General features: G+C 36.0%; 2 protein-coding genes across 3 annotated transcripts in view; one reads left to right on the top strand and one right to left on the bottom strand.

Annotated features, from left to right (window-relative positions):
• LOC145995266 (lysosomal alpha-mannosidase-like) overlaps positions 1-14,500 on the top strand; it is a 34,149-nt gene extending 19,649 nt beyond the window's left edge. The window contains exons 14-17 of one of the 2 annotated variants that reach the window (XM_083131848.1): positions 8,095-8,368; positions 9,497-9,739; positions 12,765-12,914; positions 13,738-14,500. In XM_083131848.1, the coding sequence (XP_082987974.1) occupies positions 8,095-8,368; positions 9,497-9,739; positions 12,765-12,914; positions 13,738-13,947 (877 nt within the window). In that variant the 3' untranslated portion in view covers positions 13,948-14,500. Of the gene's footprint in view, positions 1-8,094; positions 8,369-9,496; positions 9,740-12,764; positions 12,959-13,737 lie in introns of both variants that reach the window. The other variant, XM_083131849.1, reaches the window with a different exon arrangement.
• Positions 14,501-18,289: 3,789 nt separating this feature from the next.
• The window catches only part of LOC145994823 (cGMP-dependent protein kinase, isozyme 1-like), a 331,858-nt gene continuing 325,231 nt past the window's right edge, over positions 18,290-24,916 (bottom strand). Inside the window, exon 16 of the mRNA XM_083131143.1 lies at positions 18,290-23,040. Within this exon, the coding sequence (XP_082987269.1) occupies positions 22,945-23,040 (96 nt within the window). The 3' untranslated portion in view covers positions 18,290-22,944. The remainder of the gene's footprint in view (positions 23,041-24,916) is intronic.

The raw sequence follows: 24,916 nt of genomic DNA on the forward strand, positions 1-24,916 counted from the left end.
TAAGTTTTTCAACTGTCCCGCCTTTAGGCGAGGGGCCATTTCCACCAAGTCACACTGCCATAAATCATCTATGCCTTTTGTAACTACTGGTAGTCGCTTATAGTTACGTCTAGCTGGTTTGTGTAGTTCATTAACAATAGTTTGTCTAGACATGGTATGTAAATAAGAATATTGCAACTATAGGGTGTTCAGCAGCTGATACTACAGGATTTTCTAAATATAATTTGTCTCCTATATGTATTTTAAATTCCAGAGATCCATCATCTTCAGCATAAGATGTTTCTAATGTATTGGGATCTGTAAAATCTTCTAATTCTATATTGGCGATTTTTGGTTTGTTGTCAGCATTTGTTATTGATAAGGTAGGGTAATGGTGTGCTTGTGGTTGTAACCAATATTTGATCTTGATTGGTCTAAGTCTACCCCCAACAAAAAACTGGTAATAAAATTGTGCAGGAGACAGCTTATACACTTTGCCACCTGGTGTAAATGGTGAATCATATTCTTTGTTGGGGATACTGTACAATTCAAGAATTACTGTATGCTTAGGATTCTCGATTAGGCCAGTTATTTCTCTTTCTGCCGTAAGTAATCTACTTGTTACAGTTTCAAGGTGCTCGTTGATAGTCCTAACAATTTCATCGTGGCCTGGTTTTATTCTTATGTCTACAGCAAGTTTCTTGTATTGTTGCACAATTTCTTGAAGTTGCGTTGCAAAAACAGACAGAGCACTTGCTTGGTTGGATTCCATGGTCCCTAGTTGTTGCTTGATGTTTGCTACAATTTGCTGTAGATTTTCAACAACTGCCAATTTAGAATTTTGAGCAGTAAGATCATGGACTTGTCTTCTGATATCCTCAAACAAAGCATGCAGTTCATTAATATGTTGATTGGTTGGTAGAGTGGCCACTGTCTGAGTAATCTGTTTGATCTCTGTCTGGATATTCTTGATATCTTCTGATTTTAGTATGCGATTTACTGATCTCTTAATATTTTTAAGTTCCTGAGATGTAGGCAGATTGGATACAGTATTCTGCAAAGATTCAAGTGCTAATTTCACAGTATTTAATTCACTAGCGTCAGCCACACTACGCATAGCATCTTGGAGCAGGGTTATGTCTGCCTGAGTAGGTGTCGATTGTTGTAAAATTTCAAGTTTTGTTTGGATATCATCGATCAAGTGATGAAAATGAGATAGCTCAGATTCAGTGTTGAGGTTTTCAAGTTTGGCAATCTGTTGCTGGACACTGACAAGGGTGTCTACAATACCAGGCAAGCGAGATTCTAGAGTTTCTTGTACATTTGTCAGATCACTTTGTACTGCTGCTATTGTACCCTCAAGGTGGGTTATGGTACTCTGAATTTTTACAAAATCTTCATATGTTTCAAGCTGCAGCTTGATGTTAGCTACGCTGCGAATTATAGCACTCAGAGCATCAGAAGATGGTAAGTTGTTCATAAAATTTTCAAGTGTCTCAATTTTTTCTTTAACCTCGGATATGGCATTGTTCAAGGGGTCCAGATTAGGTATCTGTAGTGATTGAATTTGTTCTTTTAGAGTGGAAATTACTAGATCAAAATCTTCTTGTGACTTTATGCTTTTGACAATTGTTTGGAGCTGTGCCTGGACACTACTAATCTGCTCTTCTAGTTGTTGTTTCAATTGTTCAGAGTTGGTATTCTGAGTTTTTAATTTGGCTTGAAGAGTTGCTACAGCTTCCTCTAAACTTTGAAAATTATCCAATGTTGCCAAATCAGTATATTTTTGAAGCAATAATTTAAGTTCCGAATCGATTTTAAGAAGAGGGTCCATGCATTGTGATTGTAAATTTGTAATTTCTAGTTGAAGACTGGCATTAAGTGTGGTTTGTAAAACTTGTAAATCACTTCTTAATTTTTTCACCCTGACATCAAGCATCAGAATCTCATCACTGTGATCTTCATGTCTTGTATGGCCAAATATATCATTAGGCATTTTTATTTTTATTTTTATTTAGTGGTTATTTATTATAACATATCTAATTCTTAATTCTATAAAAAAGGTATAAGTTTGTCATAATATCCCGGGACCTCAATATATAAGCAGCCACCGGCAGAGACGGTATATACAGTACCAGAAATCATGTTTGAGTGCTTAATTCTATAAATATTTCTCCCTACTGAAATCTTGACATCACCCTCGGGAGTTGTAATAAATTGTAATTGACCACCTACAGGTAATTGGTAGTGGTTTAAATTATTGTTAAATATGTATAATGTTTTACCTGTTTTATCATCAACATCTGTAAGTATGCTATTGAGATGAATAATTAGCAAACCACTTAGTTTAGATATTATATCAGGAGAGGGTGCTGGTGTCGGCAGGTCCATAATAGCTTTTTTTTAAAATCCAAATAAATTCATTGGCATGTTTTATTTATTTCAAATCATGCTCTGTAATTGGGCATTGATTACCACTTATCAAGTCACAATGACCCCACGGTAGAGTATGTACACCACATGATAAAATACATCTCTTATCGTCATGTGGGTCTAGAGCCACTTTTCTTACAATATTGCTAGTTAACAAGTGATCCACACTCTGAATTCTATTTTCTGATGTTTTGATTAACCTCTGTGACATGAGACAATTTTTATAATCTTCAAATTCAAGCTCTTTATCTACAGTATCTCTACCAATGCCCTTAGCTTTTTTAGCAACAGCACCACTACATGTTTTAAAACTATACATTTTAGCTTAACCCAGCAAATGCCACAATAACATCACCAAGTGTCTCATCTTTTAACTTGCCAGGCACTTTTTTGTTGTGGGGCTGAATATTCAGATGACCTGGCAATTCACTAGTATCAAAATATTTAAATAATTCAGGATGTGATATATCTTTATAAACATCTGCTGTTTGAATATCAAGGATAAAGCTATCTGTATCCATGTACATTAATTTTATACTATTACCATAAAAAGGTTTCAACACATCATAATATAGTTTTAACGTATGTAAGTAATTTGGCTAATTCTAATATCACCGCCCCTACATAAATAGGTTTATCAAACTTAATTTTTGTTTTTTTCATATTAAAAAGTGCCATATTGTCATCATAAATTCTTCTATAATTAAAATTCGGCTTTGCCACTAATTTTTTGCTCCGGCTGGGGTCAGTAACTAATTTAACATCACTATGTTTTCTAACATTTTCTATAGTTTTGCCATATACTGAATTGACCATTAATTTAAACAATGTTTTATCAAATTGGCTCACTGCAGATGTTCGAAGCTCGGTGTTCGTATCAATATATGATTTCAACCATCTTGAGTGCCTAAACCTCAACACTTTGCCAACCTTAGTTACTTTAACACCATGACGCATCAAAAACTGAGGGTTTTTGTAATATATTACATAATCCTGTTTTGATTCCAAAGTCATCATCAATTTCTTTTGTTTAGAATTAGGCGAACACTTAAATTCAGAAATTGGGGGCAGATCAGAAAACTTATTGTGTAAATCTTCAGGAATTATCAGATCAACCTCTAAGAATATACCATAGTGACTGTCATCAAAATCCTGAAGATTCCCAATACTAAAATTTTCAACCCACTCAAGTCCTGCATATGGCAATTTACCCATCATAGCGTAACCATACAAATTATTGGCATCCACATAAAATATATAATTTGATGGCAATTCTGGATCATAATTAGAAATATATTTGTTATTAGCTCTGGCATATCTCTGAGAACATTGCACCATCCCTCCTCTTATACACTGTTCCATAAACAAGTACATATCTTGATCTTGAATTAAATTTAACTCCATTTTAGTATTTAAAAACATTGCAGACCATGCTAGACCTGGAGCACTATAGAAATAAATTGGATCTAGCTTATAATTTTCTATTGAAGATTTTCTAAATGCCTGAAGTATATCGGCTAAAAGAGTTACATCAAGTTTTAAACATGCCTTATGATAATCACCAAATGTCTGGCATTTTAAGTTCGTCCACATTAACTGAGCATGGTGATAATTTTCATCAGTGATTTCGGATGCCCTGAGTTTACTATAGAATGCTTTTTGTGGTGGCAGAGAGCACTCATCAAATTTAAAAAAATCAGTAACATGGTCATACGGGTATACACCTTTTCGCGTAATTAATTTCAAGCCCTGATTTGGAAACATGGCACAAGTAATTTTAAATTGATCATCAGATAATTGACTGGCCAGAGTAGCCAAGCTAGCCGACAAAATTCTGTATGAATCAAGAAATCTTAAATGAATAGGAATACCATTAACTTTAATTATCTTGCTAATAGCTATATATTTTTCATCATTTTCTGCTAAAATATTTAAATTCTGCTTGTCAAACCCCTCGTACCTGATCAGATGATGAAAATCATAATTAGATGCACCATGACAAAATATCGGGACAAATTTTGGTCTCTGGATCTTAAGATTACAGTTATTACACAAAGCCATTAAAAATTTACCACTTGTATGGGAATGGTGTTTCACCTTGATATTTGTATCTGAAAATTTAAAATCACATACCAGACATTTTTCTGTATTATTGAAATTTTGAAACTGTTCTTTTGTTAAAGGCATCATAGGTCTTGATTTTAATAAGATATTAGATGCTATGTCATGGCACTCATTTTCTATTCTATGTGCAAATTCTTTGATAGCATTTGGTCCCATATATAAGTGTGGTTCACTAGCAACACCATCCCGTATAATTATATAACAAAAACTAGAAGGTTCATGTAATTGATATGATGTACTTGAAGATTCCTCAGGATCTGGGCTACAGAATGCAAGAGGTTTCAGGTTTGACTCAAAATCACAAACTATATATGCTGGGTGTTCCAACAAAGCTTCAAATTTTTTGAATTTGGCATTTTCATTTGGCATAGGCATTACCATATGAACAGGTTTATGATTCCCACAATATTTTAAATGTTCAACTAATTTGCTTTTAGCAATTTCTGCATTCTCTTTACGAATCCCATTTATTATTTTTCTACCATCAAATACAGTTAAACATCTTCGGCACAACTTGTATATTGTATTAGATTTATTTATTTGTTTTCTTACCAAAGCTTCAAGATTATGTATCAAAGTATAATGGTATGTGCGATCCCCCTCAATTAAAAGCAAATCAATCGGAACAGCAAAATCATCATCAACTGTACTAATTCTGAGAGGTTCTATCAAGCAATTCCCAGCACCAGTAGAACAAATAAATACATTAATAGATAATGGTTTACCATTGATATCTCTGGCCTTTTTTTCAAATTTATCAATATTTTGAACATACATTGGATATTCTAAGCCCTCCATTGCGTCATCAAAATCGTGTTCATATTTTTTATAATAAGTTATTCTTTTTGGATTATCTGAAACTGGATACAAAGCAGCTAAAATACACCACAGAAAACATTTGTCATCATTATTTTCTATGTTAATCACGGCTCTTTTGTTTTTAATATTGGCAGGTAATGGCACATATGTCGAACCTTGTAGTGGGTTAAATTTAGAAATATTAATATATAACTTGTGTGGACTTCCACATAAACTCCATCCGGATTCTTTTGCCGCAAATTCAGAATGTTTAATAATCAATTGTTCTATCAAACTACTTATTATTTTGTCTAAATTTCTATTTGAATATATAACTACAGTTTCTGTTATGTGGGGGGGGGTGTAAATTTCGTTCCATTTGGCTTCTTATATTGTACAAACAATTTAAAAGACAGTTTATAAGAGCCATTTTGTACATTTAGAATAGCTTGCATATCAGGATTTATATTATTCAAAAAATTCTTAATATCACATTTTGGAGCTGATATAAAACGGTAATCACTTAGTTGGCTATTAAAACTACTATGAATAGGTGCATAGCGTTGCTGCTTTGGTGGTTTATAATTAATAGGGGTTTCAAGTTTTCTTTTTAGACCAGATGAAGATATAGATGGCTGTGATAAAGTAGAAAACTGTGCAGAACAATTATTTTTATGTTTATATAAGAAATATTCCAGACTATATTTTCTATGACATTTAGGGCAAATTTTTGTGGGAGTTCTGCATTTGTCGGGATTACAATTTTTTTGGTGCCTAGCCCAATTATGGCTAGAAATATTCGTATTGCATTGATCACAATATTTTTGATTTGGCATTTTTGTTATTAATTATAAAATTTCTTGGGCTTCAAATTAAATCTCTATATTTAATATAAAATATGAATTGGGTTCAGCAGTGTACTTTATATAATTATTGTATATATTTAATATGTTAATATTATTTTTTTTTATCCTAGGTTTATTATATCAGATTTCTCGGGATTCAAATCAAAATTTTATACTTAATAAAACTATCGCAAATTATAATGCCAATGGCTTACGTGCACGAAGGTGGAATAATTATTGATCCACAGGAAAACAGCGACCTACCTCAATTGCGTGTTAGTACAAGCACGTCGGTGGCAGTGACCCAATAGCATGTGTTATGTATCGCTTCTGTAGGGCAGTAACTCTGTGGATCAATAATTTGGCAAAGCTTGGTAGAGCTATGTTCTATCCCTCGGTTCCTCTGCTAATCTAGCAAAAGTAGGAAATCGGCACTGTGCTCTGATTTATATAGATTTATAGAGCTAATAAAAATCTTGCTTACTTAAACCAATCAGAAAACACCACGTATAAATTATTAGCCAATCAAAATCTCTGTTTTTTAGCTATCATATTAAAAAAATGCAAAATATCCCAGTTTCAATTCAACCGACAATTCACATATCACTGTATGCTTGCCCCATTAGCCTCTTTTGCTGTTGTACTCAATTAGTTTTCACTAATTAGCGATTTTCTTGAAGAGGTCTAATAGAACAAGATATGGCGGTATGAGAAATATGTGAATTATAGATATTTTAGCAATATACGACGTCTTAAGAAAGGTATATTCGGCTCCAAAGTACTTTGTCTAACGCTTACTACCAATCCCTATTGCTGGCAGAGAGAGTTCAAAATGATGATGTAGTATTGAAAAAAGTTGACTTGTCGACTCGGGTCTGTTCACCGAGTTCGGACATTTGTACATAGATGGCTCTGTTGAATATTTCTTAAACAACAAATTCTGTTTGCCGTTTTTCTAATATCCACTCGGTAATAAGTAAAAATATAAATACAACTTATACCTAACAAAATAGGGCGATATCGGGCATATTTTTAACCAGAAATAAACCTGAAATAGATCAAAAATAAATATGTATAAGTATAGGTATAAGTGTGGCTCATAAGAGCATCTTGGATTAGTTTTAAGTGATGCCAAAACAATATTGAGAAAAGCCATATTTTTAACATATTTATAAACAGCAATTTTAGCAAATTCAGGTTTTGTCACATCAATTTAGGGGGGTCCTCTTTTCTCGGAAGCTTTTTTTTACAAAAATCGTAGGTTTTACACAGTAACAATAAAATTTTATAGACATTTTGCCTTAGTTTTAAGTATTTCTATTCAGTCAAAACACCTCCTCATTTATCGATTTTATAATACCACAAATACCACTACTTGCATAGCTCGAAATGACCAAGTTCTTGTTTTGACTGATTGATTGTTATTTTACTGCGCTTTTCTGACACTTTTGGCTAATCGTGAAGATGAGGATGAGTGGGAAATTTAAGATGAATGACGAATGGTAAATTTAAGAAATTTGTAAAGTAACACAACAACACCCATGTTATACCCAGGATTCGAACTCGTGATTTCGTAGAATCCTACGCTAACTACTACTCTAACGGTTGGCAAAAAAATTGAACCGTGTTGGGATAAATTTTAAGTTGTTATACTGGAGCCACTGCGCACGTATTTCAAGTCAATTATATCTGTGTTTTGAACATACGTTTAGACTAACTACGTATAACATTCTGAAGATTAAGATTAATTTTGCAAAGTTAAACAAATTTTCATATCTAGTATAGCAAATGGCTTTAGCAGCACTCTTAATGTATGAAATCTGACATACAGCGTTCTTGAAAGTGAATGAAGAGAATCCGAAAACAAGTAGTATCAACCTTGTATTTATCTACCTTAATATGCAATGTTTTATAGTGATGGAATAAGCAAGGAAGTTATAACAAGATTCGACACCGATATAGCCACGAATGCTGTATTCTACACTGACACAAATGGCAGAGAAAATGAACGAAGGCAGCGGGACTACAGGCCAACATGGGATCTAGAAGTGACGCAAGCTGTCTCTGGAAATTACTACCCAGTGACGTCACGCATCGTCATCAACGAAGAGGGTGGCGCAGAACTGGCCGTGTTAAATGACAGACCACAAGGAGGAACTAGCATGAAAGATGGACAAGTGGAGCTGATGGTAAGAGACACAATAGTGATACAGAATTTCGCAAGATTACTGTACTCTTTGATATGTCTAAAATGGCTAACATTAATGCTCTTGAACATAGCGTTCCCCTGTCAGTGAACAAATTAATGCACACAATGTTACATTTCAACAATTATGTTGTTTCAGTATTTTTACTCATTATTTTAAGATCGGTTATGCAATCCCCTCATCCCTAGTAAATCTGGTTATTACAAAGTTCGGGCAGTATTTACATTTTGAAAGATTTTGAATTGCAATGTTTTAAAACTATAATATTGTATTTGTGAATTGTAAGACTCAGGTGAAATGAGTAAATATCTTAAAATTGTTGTTATAGCAATTCAATAGTAAACTTGTTCTGTACAGCACGATCTAGTCTAGAAAAAGATAAACACGAAAACAGGAAAAAACATGTCAGAGATGGAAATTGAGCGAGAAACAGGAAATAACAAAGAGAGAAAGGGAGAGAAGGATAGAAAGAGGTAGGGAAACAAAAAATAGAGAAGTAAGGACAGAGAAAGAGAGAACATGGGAAGAAAGAGAAACAGAAGAAAATACCAAGAAGAAAGGGAAGACGGAAGGAATACTAAAAAACATATCTTAAGAGCCACGACATCAGAGGTGAAATCAGATAATCTGAAAATATTTCGTCCAGCTTTGAGCTCAAGGAACGAAAGAGGGCTATAACCCCTTGACAACATAACTTTAATGCAGGGTTGTTAAAGGTACAGGAATTGTAAATAAATTCGATTCCGGTCTGGGAGAGAACACAGCAAGCGTTAATTGGTTCTGGAGCATAAAAAAACTTATCTTTAAAGAATTTCAATTCGGTGCCGGAACCTTGCTTCCGGATCAATTTAGACACGGTCCAAGTTCTGTATTGTAATAATTAAAATTGTTGCGAGAAAAAAAAGGATACGGTTCTGTTGCGAAACCCATTAGAATTTATAGGTTCCTGGACTTTTAACAACCCTGCTTTAATACAGAAAAACAGAAAAGTAAAGTAAAATTGACACCTATTTTTTCATTTGTTTGAACTTGGAAAAATAACAAATTGGCGAATAGTGTTGAAAGTATAAAGGATGATTCATTAACAAATTACTTTGTTTTCTTTTCCAGTTACACAGAAGACTGGAAGCGAAGGATTTCTTCGGGGAAGCGCTGAACGAAACCCAATTCGGCCAAGGCCTCGTCGCCAGAGGAACTCACTATCTCCTGGTCGGCCCGTCAGGCAATGGCTCTACTCCGTCTTTGTCGGCCCAAGAGAAACTTTTAGCCCAGTCCAAGACTTTGGCGCCTTGGACCTTCTTCACTCCCACGCAACTTTCGTTCGAGGACTGGTCGCAACTTTACCCAACGCAGGTATGGTCCGTATATATAAAAAAAAAACTAAATCCAAGGAGAACTTCTCGTTCCACTTTCCGGATATTTCCAAGACATGTATGATATGAACCCCCTCAGAACATTTCTGTGGGGAAAGGGGGGGGGGTAAATCCTTAAGTAGGCTATATTCAAGTCATCTTTTCGTGCCATTAGGAGAAGGAAACGTTTTGAAAGGAAGGAAGAGCTACGATAGAAACTATAGATAAGACAAAAAGGGGAAATAACAGAATCGAGACACACACACCACAGGGAGGAGAGAGAGAGGAGAGAGAGAGAGAGAGAGAGAGAGAGAGAGAGAGAGAGAGAGAGAGAGAGAGAGAGAGATGGGGTAGATAAAGTGAAAAATACAAAGCGAGATACAGAGAAGTTGAGAGAGAACCAAAGAGACTTAATGACGGGAGACAGAGTGAGGGAAGGAGAAGTAATGAAGCAGAGAGGGAAAGAAAAATAAGGAGATAGAAATATATGGAGATATATACGGGGAGAGAGAAGAGGATAAACAGAAATAAATAATGAAGGAAGACAAAGTGAGAGGAGGGGAGAGAGAGAAATATGTATAAAGCGAGACATACAAGGGGAGAGAAAAACGAAGAAGGAAGACAGATGAGGAGATAGATAAAATAAAGCACAGAGAGAGGGAAAGAGGGAGGGAGAGACAAGAAAATATAAATAATGAAGCGAACCAGAAAGAAGTAGAGAGATAGAGAGCGAAGCGAGAGAAATTAAAGAAAATCGATAGAGAAAACCTGGAATATGAACAAGAAAGCAAGACAGCTATCTGACTGTGGGTTAAGAAAATTTGCATAAAGCACCCCATCCCTTCATTTTCAAGCATCCCCCTAACTCCAGCTACGAATTTCCACTGCGAGCACTGAACAAAAAGAAAAAGAAATCTATGACCGAAAAAGAAGCCCAAAAAACGTGAAAGAATATACAAGAAAACGAAGGGAAAGGTGACAAAAATAAAAGTGAAATGGAAGTGAAGGAGACCTCTCTCTTGTCCCTCACTATCTACAAATTAAAATTTCTTCATCTGTTTTTAGTATATCTGCTGCGAGACAAATCTGTTGCCAGATTCATTTCGAAATATAACCTCTGTCGCAGATTTTAGTGGCCATATTACTTACCATGTGATGTACCAAAGAATTTCGTAAAAGAGGGGTGTCAAAAGTGAAACAAACCTAAGGGTTTGATCGTTATAGCTTAAATTTCAACTGAGGATTTGTTTTGCAATATAAAGTGTCATGCGTTGCGATATTTTAAGTTCTTTACTTAGTCCATTCAGAAACACGAGCAGTTGTTTTGGTGAAATATAATTCAGGCTGGCAACACTGCAGGTCCGTAATGTACACTGGAGAGAAAATTTCCCGTGAATATGCAGGCTTCATTGTTTTCTTAGTTTCCAGGATATTAATATTGACGTGTAACGTAGCTATGTTGTTTACTTCAGCTACAAAATATTAAAACACTTCATATACAGTATTGCCTTCTCTCTCCAATAAATTCGCTGACTAATCTCACCGTAGCAGTCAAGTTGAAAGTTTGGCATGCTACTCTATCACCTATCAATTGAGTTGCTGTTTTAAGTCCACTTTATGCACAGTAAGGCTAATCGGGACTGGACCTACAGTTTAAAGTGGGATCCGAACCACTTGTGCCTCAACCGAGTATCGAACCCGGGACCCCTTGATTACAAGGCAATGACGCTACCACTGCGCCATCGGGGAGGTCCTCTATCACCTATCAAGTTCTGCTGCTAAATAGCTGTCGACCCATCAGGGTCATTCAATGTCAAATCAACCAATAAAAAAATATTTTTGAATTTTTAGGATTCAGATTTTTAGGTTTTTTGTTTATACATTGTACCTATCAAGAGGACAAAAACTGCCAAATTTCAGATTTTTTCGGCTCTTACCTTTGAGTTATTGACTTTCAAAAAAGCAAAAATCCTAAAATTCGAAGACATTTTGAAATCTTTCACCAGCTGTAGATCAAAAACTATTTTACCTAGAGAGCTCAAATTGGTGTCATTCTGTTCTGCTTTTAATGAGCTTTAATTTGAAATGAACATGACTGTGCTATTTGAATTTTATAATTTAAAAACTTGATAAATGTTTCTGAAAATCTCAAAAACACCATTTTTTTAAAAAAAAATGTATGTTTTGAAGACATCAATTGACTATTTGTGCGCAAAATTTCATAATGGGACGGACATGGGTTCCTATGGAAAATATTTTTTGTTATTGTAATGTGAGCTAAATTTGCTGACTTCCATGTTAAAACCACAACATTATGCTGACTGGTTGATGTTGAAGTCTTCATATTAGTCTATTTTATAAATTCTGGACTACAAATAATATGAAAATACCTAAAATTTATCACTTTTAATATCAGGTAAGCAAATTGAAAATGTACGAGGGGAAGTCATTAAATAAGAGGAATTTTATTCTTAACTTCATGGAGATATATGCACAACGAAAATTTGTGTTTCGGCACTCAAAAAGGTTCGTTAGCAACACGCCATAAAGGTGTCGTGACTATACGCCTGCGCAGTACCTCGTACAACATGGCCGCTACACTGTTCACTTACACCGTAGATGAGCAACGAAGTGATATTCGTTTTTTGTGGTCAGAGGAAGTGAAACCTTCTGAAATCTACATCAGAATGAAGGTTCAGTACGGAGACGGGGGAAGTGTACTAAATTAACGGATTCACTGATTGATCTGCTGTTTCACTGCCTCAGTTGCCACGCAAACTGACCTCCCACTCCCGTGTTCATGACTGAAATGTCGACTTCAGTCTTAAAATCTCTCCACCCATTCATACACTCTCGCCTGACAAACAATTGTCTCCGTTCGTTTTGAGCCGAAAAAATCTGAAATCTGCCAGTTTTCGTCAAGTTTACTGGTACTACTGCTGCACCAAAAATTATTAATTTCTGAGATGTCAAGGTTCAGACCGCGGTTGATTTAACATGGAATGACTCATCAATTTTTTTTCCAGTTCAGTGGACTGAACGCTGCATTGCCTGAAAACATACATCTTCTAACCTTGGAACCTTGGAACGAAAATGTCTTGCTTGTTCGACTGGAGCACCAGATAGAGAGAGATCAAGATTCAGAACTATCGAAGCGTGTGACAGTTGACTTGGCGGTAAGTTGAATGTTAAGTGGATCTTAAGTTATTCGGCTGACTAGGTGAGCATGATGGTTATATGTAGGTAGTATTTTCAACGTCAAATTTTCCGAATTATCTTTGAAGAGTGACAGCAGACGACTGCCAAGTTTAGGTCGGCTTTCAAGATCACATCCATAAGAAGGGACAAAATTGAGAATTTATTAAGACTTGCTTTAGACAGAAGCATTTCGCGGTAACATTCTGTTAGCATTTGCGATTTTGATGCGAAGCGTGCAGAGGAAATTAGACAATATATACAGCACGAAAGGCATACAGAGTTACGCGGCTTTTACTTAATAACTAATAAATTCAAAGAGGAAGAGATGCAATTTAAAAGAGGAAATTACTTTTTACTTGATAAGTTATTGTGTAAACAAACAACTAATTTTCTTTGCAACATTAAGTGACCTATATATTGAGATATTTCTGTCCATGAGCCAATGTTTACATTTGAAACAACTAATGTATTCTTCAAGTGTACTGCATACATTACAAAGTATAAATAGTTTTTGAATAGTTATCGGTTTTCAAAAATGTGACACTGACACCATTACATCTGCACTTCTGACGTTCATGTTCATTTTCTCAGTTTCGTTCAATTCGAAGTTCGAGAATCGAAAAGAAAAGTGCCAACGATGGAGAAACAAACAGAATAAGATGGAAAATAAAATAAAAATAGCAATGGACAATTTGCCAGTTATTACATTTACGACCGTGTATACGTCGACTTGACTATTTTTAAAAATAAATTTAGTTTCCTTGCACTTTTTCAATCAATATTGATTCACTTTCGTTTCAGAACCTGTTTTCCAATTTCAACATAACATCCGCAACCGAAACTATGCTTGCAACCAATCAAATATTCTCAGAAAAAAATCGACTGCAATGGCGGATTGCAGAAAGACTGCAAGAAGAGGAGATCCCGAGACACAGAGAGAGACTACAGGAGTCTATGGAAATATCTTTAGACCCTATGCAGATTCGAACTTTTATACTTGACATTGAATAACGACACCTTGTAATACTATGAACAGACTGCGAAGCCATGGATTTTTTTTTTTTTTTTAGTTTGGGCTGATTGTAACTACCTTATGTTAATTAAACAATACTACTGAAGTATATTCCAAGTAAAGCATTCCTACATGCCCAATTTCTCACTTACAACATACAATCTATTAACTTTTCAACCTTTTGTGCTTTCATGTAGAAGCAAGGAAGTGGAACTTGAAACTTTACCGTTTACCGGGACGTCGCTTCGATTGACTAGTTACCTCCCTTCCTGTTGACGTCAAAGTAGAACTTCTGACAGGTAGCGGGAGGGAGAGGGATACAATGCTGAAGCGAGTTGCTTGGCCTGGTAATCAACGCAAGCAATTAATCACCGAAACAGCAACCCATCCTTAAAGAGCGCGTCACCATAAATAACAGTGGTGGTTTTAGTGATGGTCCACCCTATTTTTCTTAGAATGTCAAAAAAATATTTTAAGTTGGTTATTTTCAAAACTCACCTAGTAACCTATTTTCCTTGACAGCATGATATAAAATAAGAACGATACTCTTGGAATCAGAGGGCCTCCCCGATGGCGCAGTGGTAGCGTCGTCGCCTTGTAATCAAGGGGTCCCGGGTTCGATACTCGGTGGAGGCACATAGTGGTTCGGATTCCACTTTAAACTGTAGGTCCAGTCCCGATTAGCCTTACTGTGCATAAAGTGGACTTAAATCACCAAATCAATCAATCAATCACTCTTGGAATCAGGTCGTTATCATTATGTATTAGACATGTGCAACAGGCGGCCCGAGGTAGAATATCACTCGAGCTAAAAGTTTTTTAAAAACTTTTCTACCTCTCCGGTGTGGAGAGCGTGCAACTCTTTCAACACAATTTCAAGTGTAAGTAACACATCTGATATATTTCTTCAATCAGTTTCAACAAGCTTAAAAAAAATACTGTAACACTGCAGTAAATCTATTTTAATAATATTATGTAATAAATGTAATTAGAGTACTATAATTGGGATCTGCCTGTTGGGCTCTATCAATAAATAAACAAAGTTTGTAATACAAGGTGGCTCAAAAAGTCACTTAACACCCTCGGTACAAGACCACTGCAGCACGCAACGTAGAAATGGTGATGACCAATCGTTGCCAGACCAAGGGGGAACCACATTGACGCCACCCGCGCGGTCGGCGGCCATCTTGATATCCGCCATCTTGAATTCAACTTCAGAATTTTAAATGGGAAGGGGGTGATATGATATATCAAATCAGGCTAGAATTTCACGAGAAATGCAATGGTGAAGTATTTTCCGACGTATCTTTAACCAGTAAAAAGTTATGACTGAATTCTCGTACCAATTTGCTCCTTTTCGAGGTGTTAGAAAAATGCCTTCAAATTTGTTTAGCGCATCGGTAATGCATCGAGATCAAAGTGATGTCTAGGGAGAGAAGTTCTCATGCCATTGCACAAGATTTAATCTTCCATGAAGAGCTGCGCATTATGAATGGTTGTAGCGAACAATTACCAGTGTGACGCTTCCATTAAATGAAAAGTTTTCAGTGACAAGGCTAATGTTTATGTTCATAAGGAAGTTCATAAACAGAATATTCGATGCTTTTTATCTGATAACCCATTTTCGACAGATCAAAGCTGAATGGTTAGTGCTGGTAAGTTAATGGTATGGCGTGCTGAGTGGAACACGATTGGTTAGTCAATTTTTCAACAACGGAACCTTAAATGCTTAGGGCTAATTGGATTTGTTAAATAAACAGGTTTTTTCATCCTTGCTTATGGAAGAAGGTACTTATTACAGAGTTTTTTTTCAATAAGGAGGAACACCAGAACACTATGGGAACGTTGTGAAGCAGTTTATCTCCAAAGTTAGTTATCAGATGACAAGGGTCGCATATTCTGTTTATGAACTTCCTTATGAACATAAACATTAGCCTTGTCACTGTGAAGGACTAGTCAATTTTTCATCAACGGAACCTTAAATGCTTAGGGCTAATTGGATTTGTTAAATAAACAGGTTTTTTCATCCTTGCTTATGGAAGAAGGTACTTATTACAGAGTTTTTTTTCAGAACACTATGGGAACGTTGTGAAGCAGTTTATCTCCAAAGTTAGTTATCAGATGACAAGGGTCGCATATTCTGTTTATGAACTTCCTTATGAACATAAACATTAGCCTTGTCACTGTGAAGGACTTTTAATTCAATGGAAGCGTCAAACTGTAAATTGTTCGCGACAACCATTCATAATGCGCAGCTCTTCATGGATGTATCCGATTAAAATCGTGTGCAATGGCATGCGAACTTCTGTCCCTAGACAACACTTTGATCTCGATGCATTACCGATGCGCTAAACAAATTTAAAGGCATTTTTCTAACACCTCGAAAAGGAGCAAATTGGTACAGGAATTCAGTAATAACTTTTACTGGTTAAAGATACGTCGAAAAAACCTTCACCATTGCATTTCTCGTGAAATTCTAGCCTGATTTGATATATCATATCACCCCCTTCCCATTTAAAATTCTGAAGTTGAATTCAAGATGGCGGACATCAAGATGGCCGCCGACCGCGCGGGTGGCGGCAATGTGGTTCCCCCTTGGCGTGATAACGATTGGTCATCACCATTTCCATGTTGCGCGCTGCAGTGGCCTTGTACCGAGGGTGTTAAGTGACTTTCTGAGCCACCCTGTATAATGCATCATTTAGGAGGGGCATGGGGGTCGAAATTGGATAAAGTCACCAACTTTGTAACGAAGGTAGCTTATCAACGTTAGAGGTTTTAAGCTGAAATTCATAGATACTAGCTAGCTAGCTTGGACAGCTGATCTGATATTAAATTTGGGTAACGGTTCCGATTGTTTTATTACTTTTTTTCAAATTCTCCTAGCAGGAAGACTAATTATCGTGGAATTTTGGCAATCATTGTCAAACGAAATTTGAACCTTCCTTAACGTAATGAACACAGTTTGAATTTTTAAAAAGAGTTATTTATGTTGAAAAAAAAACTTAAAAATTACCTTACGGAAGCCCATGGACGTATTTTCCGTTGACAAGCGACTAAGTATTGTAAATAGTGGGAATTAATGTAGAAGTAAATCGGAACCTTAGTAGAATGCATTTAGGGACTTTATTTTAATGCTAAAATAACCAAACCTGGCCTGCCTAACCTAACTACGAAAGCATATATTGAGGAAAATCTTAAGTAATCGCTAAAACTTCACAATATGTGCTGACAGAAGTAAATCGAAATTGAACCATGTTAAAATTGCATTCATAGCATGATGAAACCGCAATAAAACAAAAGGAACTTGGGCCGAAGCGTTTAGGTAATACAGAGCATTCCCTGACATTCGCTACGAGACTCGGCGGCAAGCTGCCCGGCATCAGCGCTTGTCTTTCCCGGTGAACGGGTCAGCGACAGTCGCTAGAGTCGGCTATTAAAATTACAGTTTTCATATTGTGTACTAACCTTGACTACAGAAGGTGTTGAAAATGATGTCCCTCTGCTGAAACACATTCCTGCATCTCCGAAGGAAATTGGCATTTACACGTGCGAGTTCGTCTACTGTCGTAATTCTCCCGATTTCTCGTACAATACTCTTAACCCACGGATGGTGTGCGGATTGTCTTTGTATACCTTATTTTCCCATTTTTCTTTCCACTTTTATTCAGAACTGACCCTGCTACTCTAAACCTTTTTACGAGTTTTGATATAGTGGTCCTATGTAGAACGGGAACACCAGGAAATTTCGTTGCAAAACGTCGTCGCATTTCTCCACAATTCCTCTTTCCGAAGTAACACTCGACAAGATAAATCCTTTGTTGTAATGTAAACTTTTGTGGTGCCATATTAAGCCACAATCTTCAACACACGGACACGACACAACGCAACACAACTTCCGAGGGAGGATTATACTGGCGTCAGTCTGTAACGTCAACAGAAGGGGAAAGAGAGCAAAGGCAGGGAGAACTAAAAAAAAAAAAAAACTAGCAAGCAACTGTCGCGGACCCGTTCACCGGGAAAGACAAGCGCTGATACCGGGCCGCTTGCCGCAGTGTCTCGTAGCGAATATCAGGGAATGCTCTTATAATGCTTCTGCCCCAAGTGAAGCCGAAACTCACCAATGTACCACACCAACTGTCATAAAATTAGATCTATTGATCATACATTACCACTGCAGCCAATTACTTTGAAGGACTCAGTAAAGAGATTAAATATGGAAATTACAACCCACCGTAACAAAACTTCGGCAAGTACACTTGGTGCTGTGCGGAAGAATAGAATTGGTTTAATCTAGAGGATTTTCTTGAAGGAAATAAAACTGGAAACAACCTTTCGTAATAAATATTAGAATATTTATTTGTGACTTATACGTGTATATGACTTGTTACATGAAAAGGACACTTTTATAACTCATTAATAATAAACTTCTGAATAGTTTAACAAATCAACTGGACCCAATATCCTATCTGAGAACACTGTACAAAATACATATTTGCTTTCCCTTCTAGGAACCATTGTTTTTCTGTGTGTAAACATGTGTAAATATTTATCGGCAATAATTGCAAAGAATATGACGAAGGTATAGTGATTTCAGTTTCACAAAATGTTCGAGAAAGGTTCATAATTGCAAAGTGGCATTTTAAATTTTCTAGTGTATATTTATTTCACTGCTTCAACTCTAACGAGCTAGAGTACACCCGCTTAATTGCACTTTTATCGTGACCCCCACCCCCTATACGTGTAGGTAGTTAACACCATGGTATTCTAATGATATTGCTCCACGTTATTCACGGTGGGGACGCAATGTAATTAGTGTTTGAAGTACCATTTTAAACTGTAGACCCAGTCCCTAACATAGCACAACACGATAGCTTGCGCCAGGCAGTCATCGGAGCCTAATCTCTACACAATTAATGGTTTCCGCTACGGAAAACCATTCTTGCAGCCGCTTTCCTTTTCCGCTCGTAAACGTGTAAAGATAATTCAACATATGGTAGTGTGACTTCGATCACTGAAACTAACCTTACCAGCTTTTACGATGTGTAGAGTTCAATATTTAGCCGAACTTAGAATATGTCAGCGTGTTTTAAGTATATGCGGTTAAATTCTCAACAATGATTTGGAATGGAAATCGATAAACACTTCAAAAAATTACATTTTCTTGTTTCATTCTAATCACGTTGTTCGATCTAACACATTTGAAACTAATTCCGCTGCTTCTAACAAGCATTCCCTCACATTACCAGCTAGAATCACTGCAACATAAGCTCATCAGACATGCTTAAAACACGATTTGACATGTTCGTCGAATGTAATGCAATTTCACCAAGTGAGGTTGAATTCTTGTCGGAACATGTCATGTTAGGAACAACTGTAGGGTGACCAGACATACTCTTTTTAAGAGTATTATACTCTTTTAGAGGTTCATATACTCTATACTCTTTTCAATTTGCAAAAATCCCCAAATATACTCTTTTCCTTGCAATTTAATTTCATTCATTATTTTACGCGTAAAAATGCGTTAAAATCCACAGAAAGAAAAGAAACAATGATGGGTAAGTGGAGGTCAGTGTACAAGATTTAGTACAGGCTGGGTCAATTTTAAAAGTGATTGTGCCTCTTATAAAATTCTTGTTTACTTTTCCTGGTACAAATGTTGATTGTGTGTTATTAAAACTTATTGGCGAGAGGAAAAAATTACACTCCTGGTGTCAACACTCGAACAAGTAATGAAAGTGAAATTCAATGTGGACATGATATGTGAAGAGTTTGGACTGGCAATAAAGTACAATTTAAACATACTCAAGAAAGCAAAATCATCCCAGAAGAATGAATGATGGTGCCTATTGGTGAGTAAGTATTTATAATTAGCTGATTACATTAGAACCATAAGTAATTTGAATCTGTAGAGTGTAGGCCTATTTTATAGGGGCTATAATAGAAGCAATAACAAATAGCCACCCTTATTTTAGTTTTCTTTTTATGTTTTGTGCATGCGTACCTTCAACCTATAGACTATACTCTTTTTGGTCAACAAATATCTGGTCACCCTAAACAACTGCTAACGCGGGCAATAACAATTACTTTTCGCATGATCACCGAAAAATTCAACTCTATTAGTCGAATGTTACAACTTAGACAACGTATCATATATTAACGTTTTATATGCACTACTAACCTTTAAAGCAAATAATACACTACTGCTGTTCTGCTCGACTCTTGTACACCGGTAAAGAGAGGTATGAACCACAGGTATGAACTTTCAAACAAAACACGAAGGCACATTAGTTCGATACGTAGCTCACGAGGCGTGGAGGTAAGTAGAGGCGCTGCAATCACAAACAAGAAACGATCGAGGTCACGCACACTGTACTGCACTGCTGTTACCTAATATCGTTCGCTAGTGTCTGGCAGAACAACGCCAGAAAAAAAAATACTTGGCAGACAGAGAAGGGGCAGCCACAATTAATTTATCCTTGATGTAAATACGATACAAAAATGCATACGCATATTTGCGGTAAAAGATAATGCATTTAATTAGTTTTTTTGTTTGCTGATCGATCTGGGATCGTAAAAAATAATACTTAAAATATAGTTCAGAATTTCTTGATCGAAAGCTGGGCACATATCATAAATTTTATGGTGAAAATTAGTACTTTTCCTCAGTGAGCCAAACGCAGCGCGTTTATTTACATGTCAAATCCATGTTTTTCAATCAGCGACGGAATCTTAAGGCCGAGAAATCGAAACTTTTGCCTGATGACATGAGAATGTTTCCGACATGCATAGAAACGGGAAAAAGTTTCTTTGTAAGATTACTTTCGAACCCAGATGAGATTCCATTAAACTTTTCTCTTCTTTTAGTTTGAACAGCGTTGTTTTCTTTCCCTTTTGTGATCGAACTTTCCTCTTGAAAAAATATCGTTGTTCGTTTTCAAAACGAGGGGGGGGGGGGGCAGTGAGAATGTCCAGGATTAATATTTGTAGAGAATGACCTCGAAACTACAAGTTTGCCAGAACATGATTTCAAATAAGTCCACGTCTGTAAATATTTATTCTATCCTATATTCATAGCTTATTCATAGCTAATACATATAAGATAAGTAAATTATTATACAAGAAGCCTGCTACCTGCATGTGATACTTCAGAGTTTTTTTGTAAATGCATCAAAACAACATATTGCGTACAAATGACGTATAGTTTCTTGTTACATACAAGAAAAATGTAACTGGTTAGACTGGCATCTTTACATGTAGTAATGCATACAGGCAACATGGACTTAAAAAAATATATGGAAATTGATTTTCCTTCTGTGAATACAAAGGATAAACGCCAAGTAAAAAATACCGAACATTTTGTGAAAACTGTAATAACTAGTTTACCTTCTTATCCCCAATGGACGGTTTTCTGTTTTTTAAAAAGTTATATACAAGATCTCTGTTCTTTAGTAACACTTTATAATTTGCATTTATATCCCCTTTTATGATAAAATATCTTAATGTTATAAGGCGAATGATAGTGTCACATTTCAAGAGATGGCTAAATACATTAACAAATTAGGAATATCGTACAGAAAGATAACAAAATAAACATATCTACTGAGAACAAATAAAAACAAAATGTCTTCTATGTTTACATTAAATTAAAACTTAATAGTAGCTCGAATTTTTGAGCTGCCAAAACATAATGTGTTATCGGAGATAGTCCTTTACTTACATTTTTTTGGGCTTCGTGGCCTGGTATGTTTTTACTTACTTATATCTTCTAGCTTGTTTGCTTATACTTAGAAAAATTCCCTGCAATTTACTTTTAAGCACACTTGTTTTCAAATTTCTTAATAGACTGTTTTGCATCATTTCACTTCTCTCACGGAAAATCCTACAACACTGTTTTCATTGTGTTTTCAAGGCAAAGAGATTTCGACGTTTAGAATTGGGTAAATTATATAATCAAAATATTGTTCTTTATCAGGGTTGCCAGGCATTTTGATATTTTGGGAGATAAGTGTTGCATATACCTAGTGCATTAACGTAAGATATCTGACTGCACATAATGCATTCAAAATCTATGTTTAGTTATTGTTTCGTTGATGAAGAAAAACTTCCTGATAGTCACATGACTTTGGTGTTCCGTTACAATGTATTAGAGTGCTTTAAGACAAGCGAGTTTCGATTAGATACATTGGCATTTAATTACATATGTATCATGCTTTTAGAAGCAATCTGTACCTTTTACTGTTCATAGTAATAAACCTAGAAAGTTTACCTCATTTAATGTACAAAAATAATATTGTTCAATAGTTCTAACACTTTGTGGTTGCAGAAAAAAGGCTTCACCATATCATTAATAATATAATTGATATTAACTCTTTCCTTTTATACATGTACCCTTGAAGATCACGTATTGGGCCAACACAATTATTTAACAATGCACTTTCATTAGTTAAAACTCTATTAAAAATATTAACATTCATTTCCAACATAAGTCTATTGTCGTATTTTAAAAGTTATATGGTTTTATAATATTTTTCTACTATACGAATATGTATATATGTACTGCTAATTAATAATGGATATGTGAGCTTAGTAATGGGAACATGATATATTGTAATACCTTCGATTTTTATTCCGCTTTTATCTATCACCGACCAAATTGACTGATTATTCATAATAAGACAATTTATCTGTCAGTAGGTATTACCCATTTTTGTTTTAGAATTAAGATTCGTTATTTAAAATATATGTATGTTCACTGTTATTCTCTTTATACCTGGCAACCCTTCTTTATCCCTTAAAGAAGGACGAATCAGTATTTGCATCTGTTCATATCAAGAACTTCAAAAGGCATTAATTAAGCGCAGTCGAAATCTCTGAATTGTGGACGGCACTCTCTCGCTGTAGGATTGTTGCTGCTCACTCCAACATAGAGCAAGCAGCGGGCGGCAGACTGATTCCAGAGACGTCGGGCTTCGAAGCCCGGCTTCTGGACGACCTCAGAAGTCCACATCCCACCCGGAAAGCTCGTCTGGAGGAACATCGTTGTCTTTAGGGTACGAATCGAAGTTGGCTATGTCCGTAGGTCCACGAATCTGCAAAGTAAAATAATAATATGCATATAAGAGTAATGTGGCTCTTCTAAAATACTGTAAAGCTACGCCAAATTTTCAAGGTTCTTGGGATTTCTCGGAATCTCACCACTGAAAGTTGCGGTAGAAAAAAAAAAAATCGGCCATGATCTGGGGACGGAGTAGGGGGTGGACTGGCTGATTTGAGGGCGGCAACCCCCTGTTTCTCTTGTAGACCTTGAACCTTTTCCAGCAACTCACAAGAATCGGTAAAAATTAAATGCACTGAAACAGTCAAACACAAAGGGAAAGAAGACATTGGCAAATATTAATGAAATAACTATTTATATTTGTGGCAATTCAGGACATACTAATTTTACCCATTTTCTCACTCGAGTTTAATGCAAAGATACCTCCACAAATATTGACTGAAAAGTTATCATCATGTGCAATTCTCCATTAAATGTTTTCGCCGATTCGTACTACGCGTACTTTCGTTTTCTTTGTTACAAACAAGTATTCTTTGCACATTACATGTAGGAAGAGAGTTGCATCTACATTTCACATTGGGCAACTCCTTCTACCTGCTTTCAGGAGCGAAAGCTTGAAGAGTAGTGGTTACCGTTAAGGATTTACAAGCTGATGGTCGTAGGTTCAAACCCCTCCGGTGGCAGAAAATTTTCGTAAGTTTTAGACATGTCCCACTGTGTTCATTGTCCACACCGTGTGAAACGGAATGATTCAGTTTGGAATTAACGATGTGGGGAGGGGAAATATTAAATTACAAAATCTGCATTCCAACGTACCGAGAAGTGGAGAAAAATTGCATAATTCTTATAAATATTAAAATTGCATTCATGCATTTAGTGATATAATCGCAGGTAAAATCAAAGATCTTACGTGGAAGATATTTCCTTGATCTGCACTCAGCCAAAAGGCATTTCGCACCGATCTAATACATTCTCCAATACATTTCAAAATGTTATTGAATGTTTCATGTCAATGCATCAATTCTTGACACAGAGATGATATTTTCTGCAACTACCTCTTCTCTCCTCTCGTCTCCAGTCCCTTCTGTTCTCATCTTCTACTTCTCCTTTCCTCTCCTTCTCCTCTGCTTTTATCTCATATCGCCTTCCCTACTTTTCTCTCATCTTGTCTCCATCCTACTTTTCTCCACTCCTCTTATCTCCTCTCCTGTCTTCGATTTCCGACTCCACTACACTCTTCTCCTCTTCTTTTCGTTATTCTCTTTTCTATCTTTTACTCTACTCTCCCCTCCCCTCTTCTCGTCTCCTCTCCTCCCCTCCCCTCCATTTCTCTCGTTTTCCTCCTCTCTTCTATTCTTTACTCCATTTTCCTCATCTCTCCTCGAATCTTTCTCCTTTCTTCTCACTACTTCTCCTCTCCTCGTCTATCCTCTCTTTCTTCTCCTAATACTTTTCCTCTTCTCCTTTCGTTTTCTCTTTCCCCTCTCCTTTTTCACCTCTCGTTTTCTCTCACCTCTTTTCTTTCTGTAGACTCATCAACGATGAAATACTACAAAACCTATTTTTTTTTCTTTCAGAAAGAATTTTGTCATTTGCGATATAATAGTGATATTTTAATATTATAATTTTATGCAATAATACTTGTTTTTATTTCTTTCGCGTATTTCATAAATATCTATTGTGCATGTGGCAATCCTGAAATTGAGCCTAACTCTACACGCAACCCACCAACGCCTTGCGTAAATTGGGTTGCCTAGTTTAAAATGTCGTTGTCCTAAAACTTTTGAGAGACACTGTACACACACACATACATACATACATACATACATGCATGCATGCATTCAACATGGGATTACTTGCATTACTTGGTGCATTTTTTCATGGTTCTGAAGTCAAATTAAATAATGATT

This window comes from Lepisma saccharinum, chromosome 11, assembly GCF_977018435.1.
Source record: "Lepisma saccharinum chromosome 11, izLepSacc3.1, whole genome shotgun sequence".
Classification (NCBI taxonomy): domain Eukaryota; kingdom Metazoa; phylum Arthropoda; class Insecta; order Zygentoma; family Lepismatidae; genus Lepisma; species Lepisma saccharinum.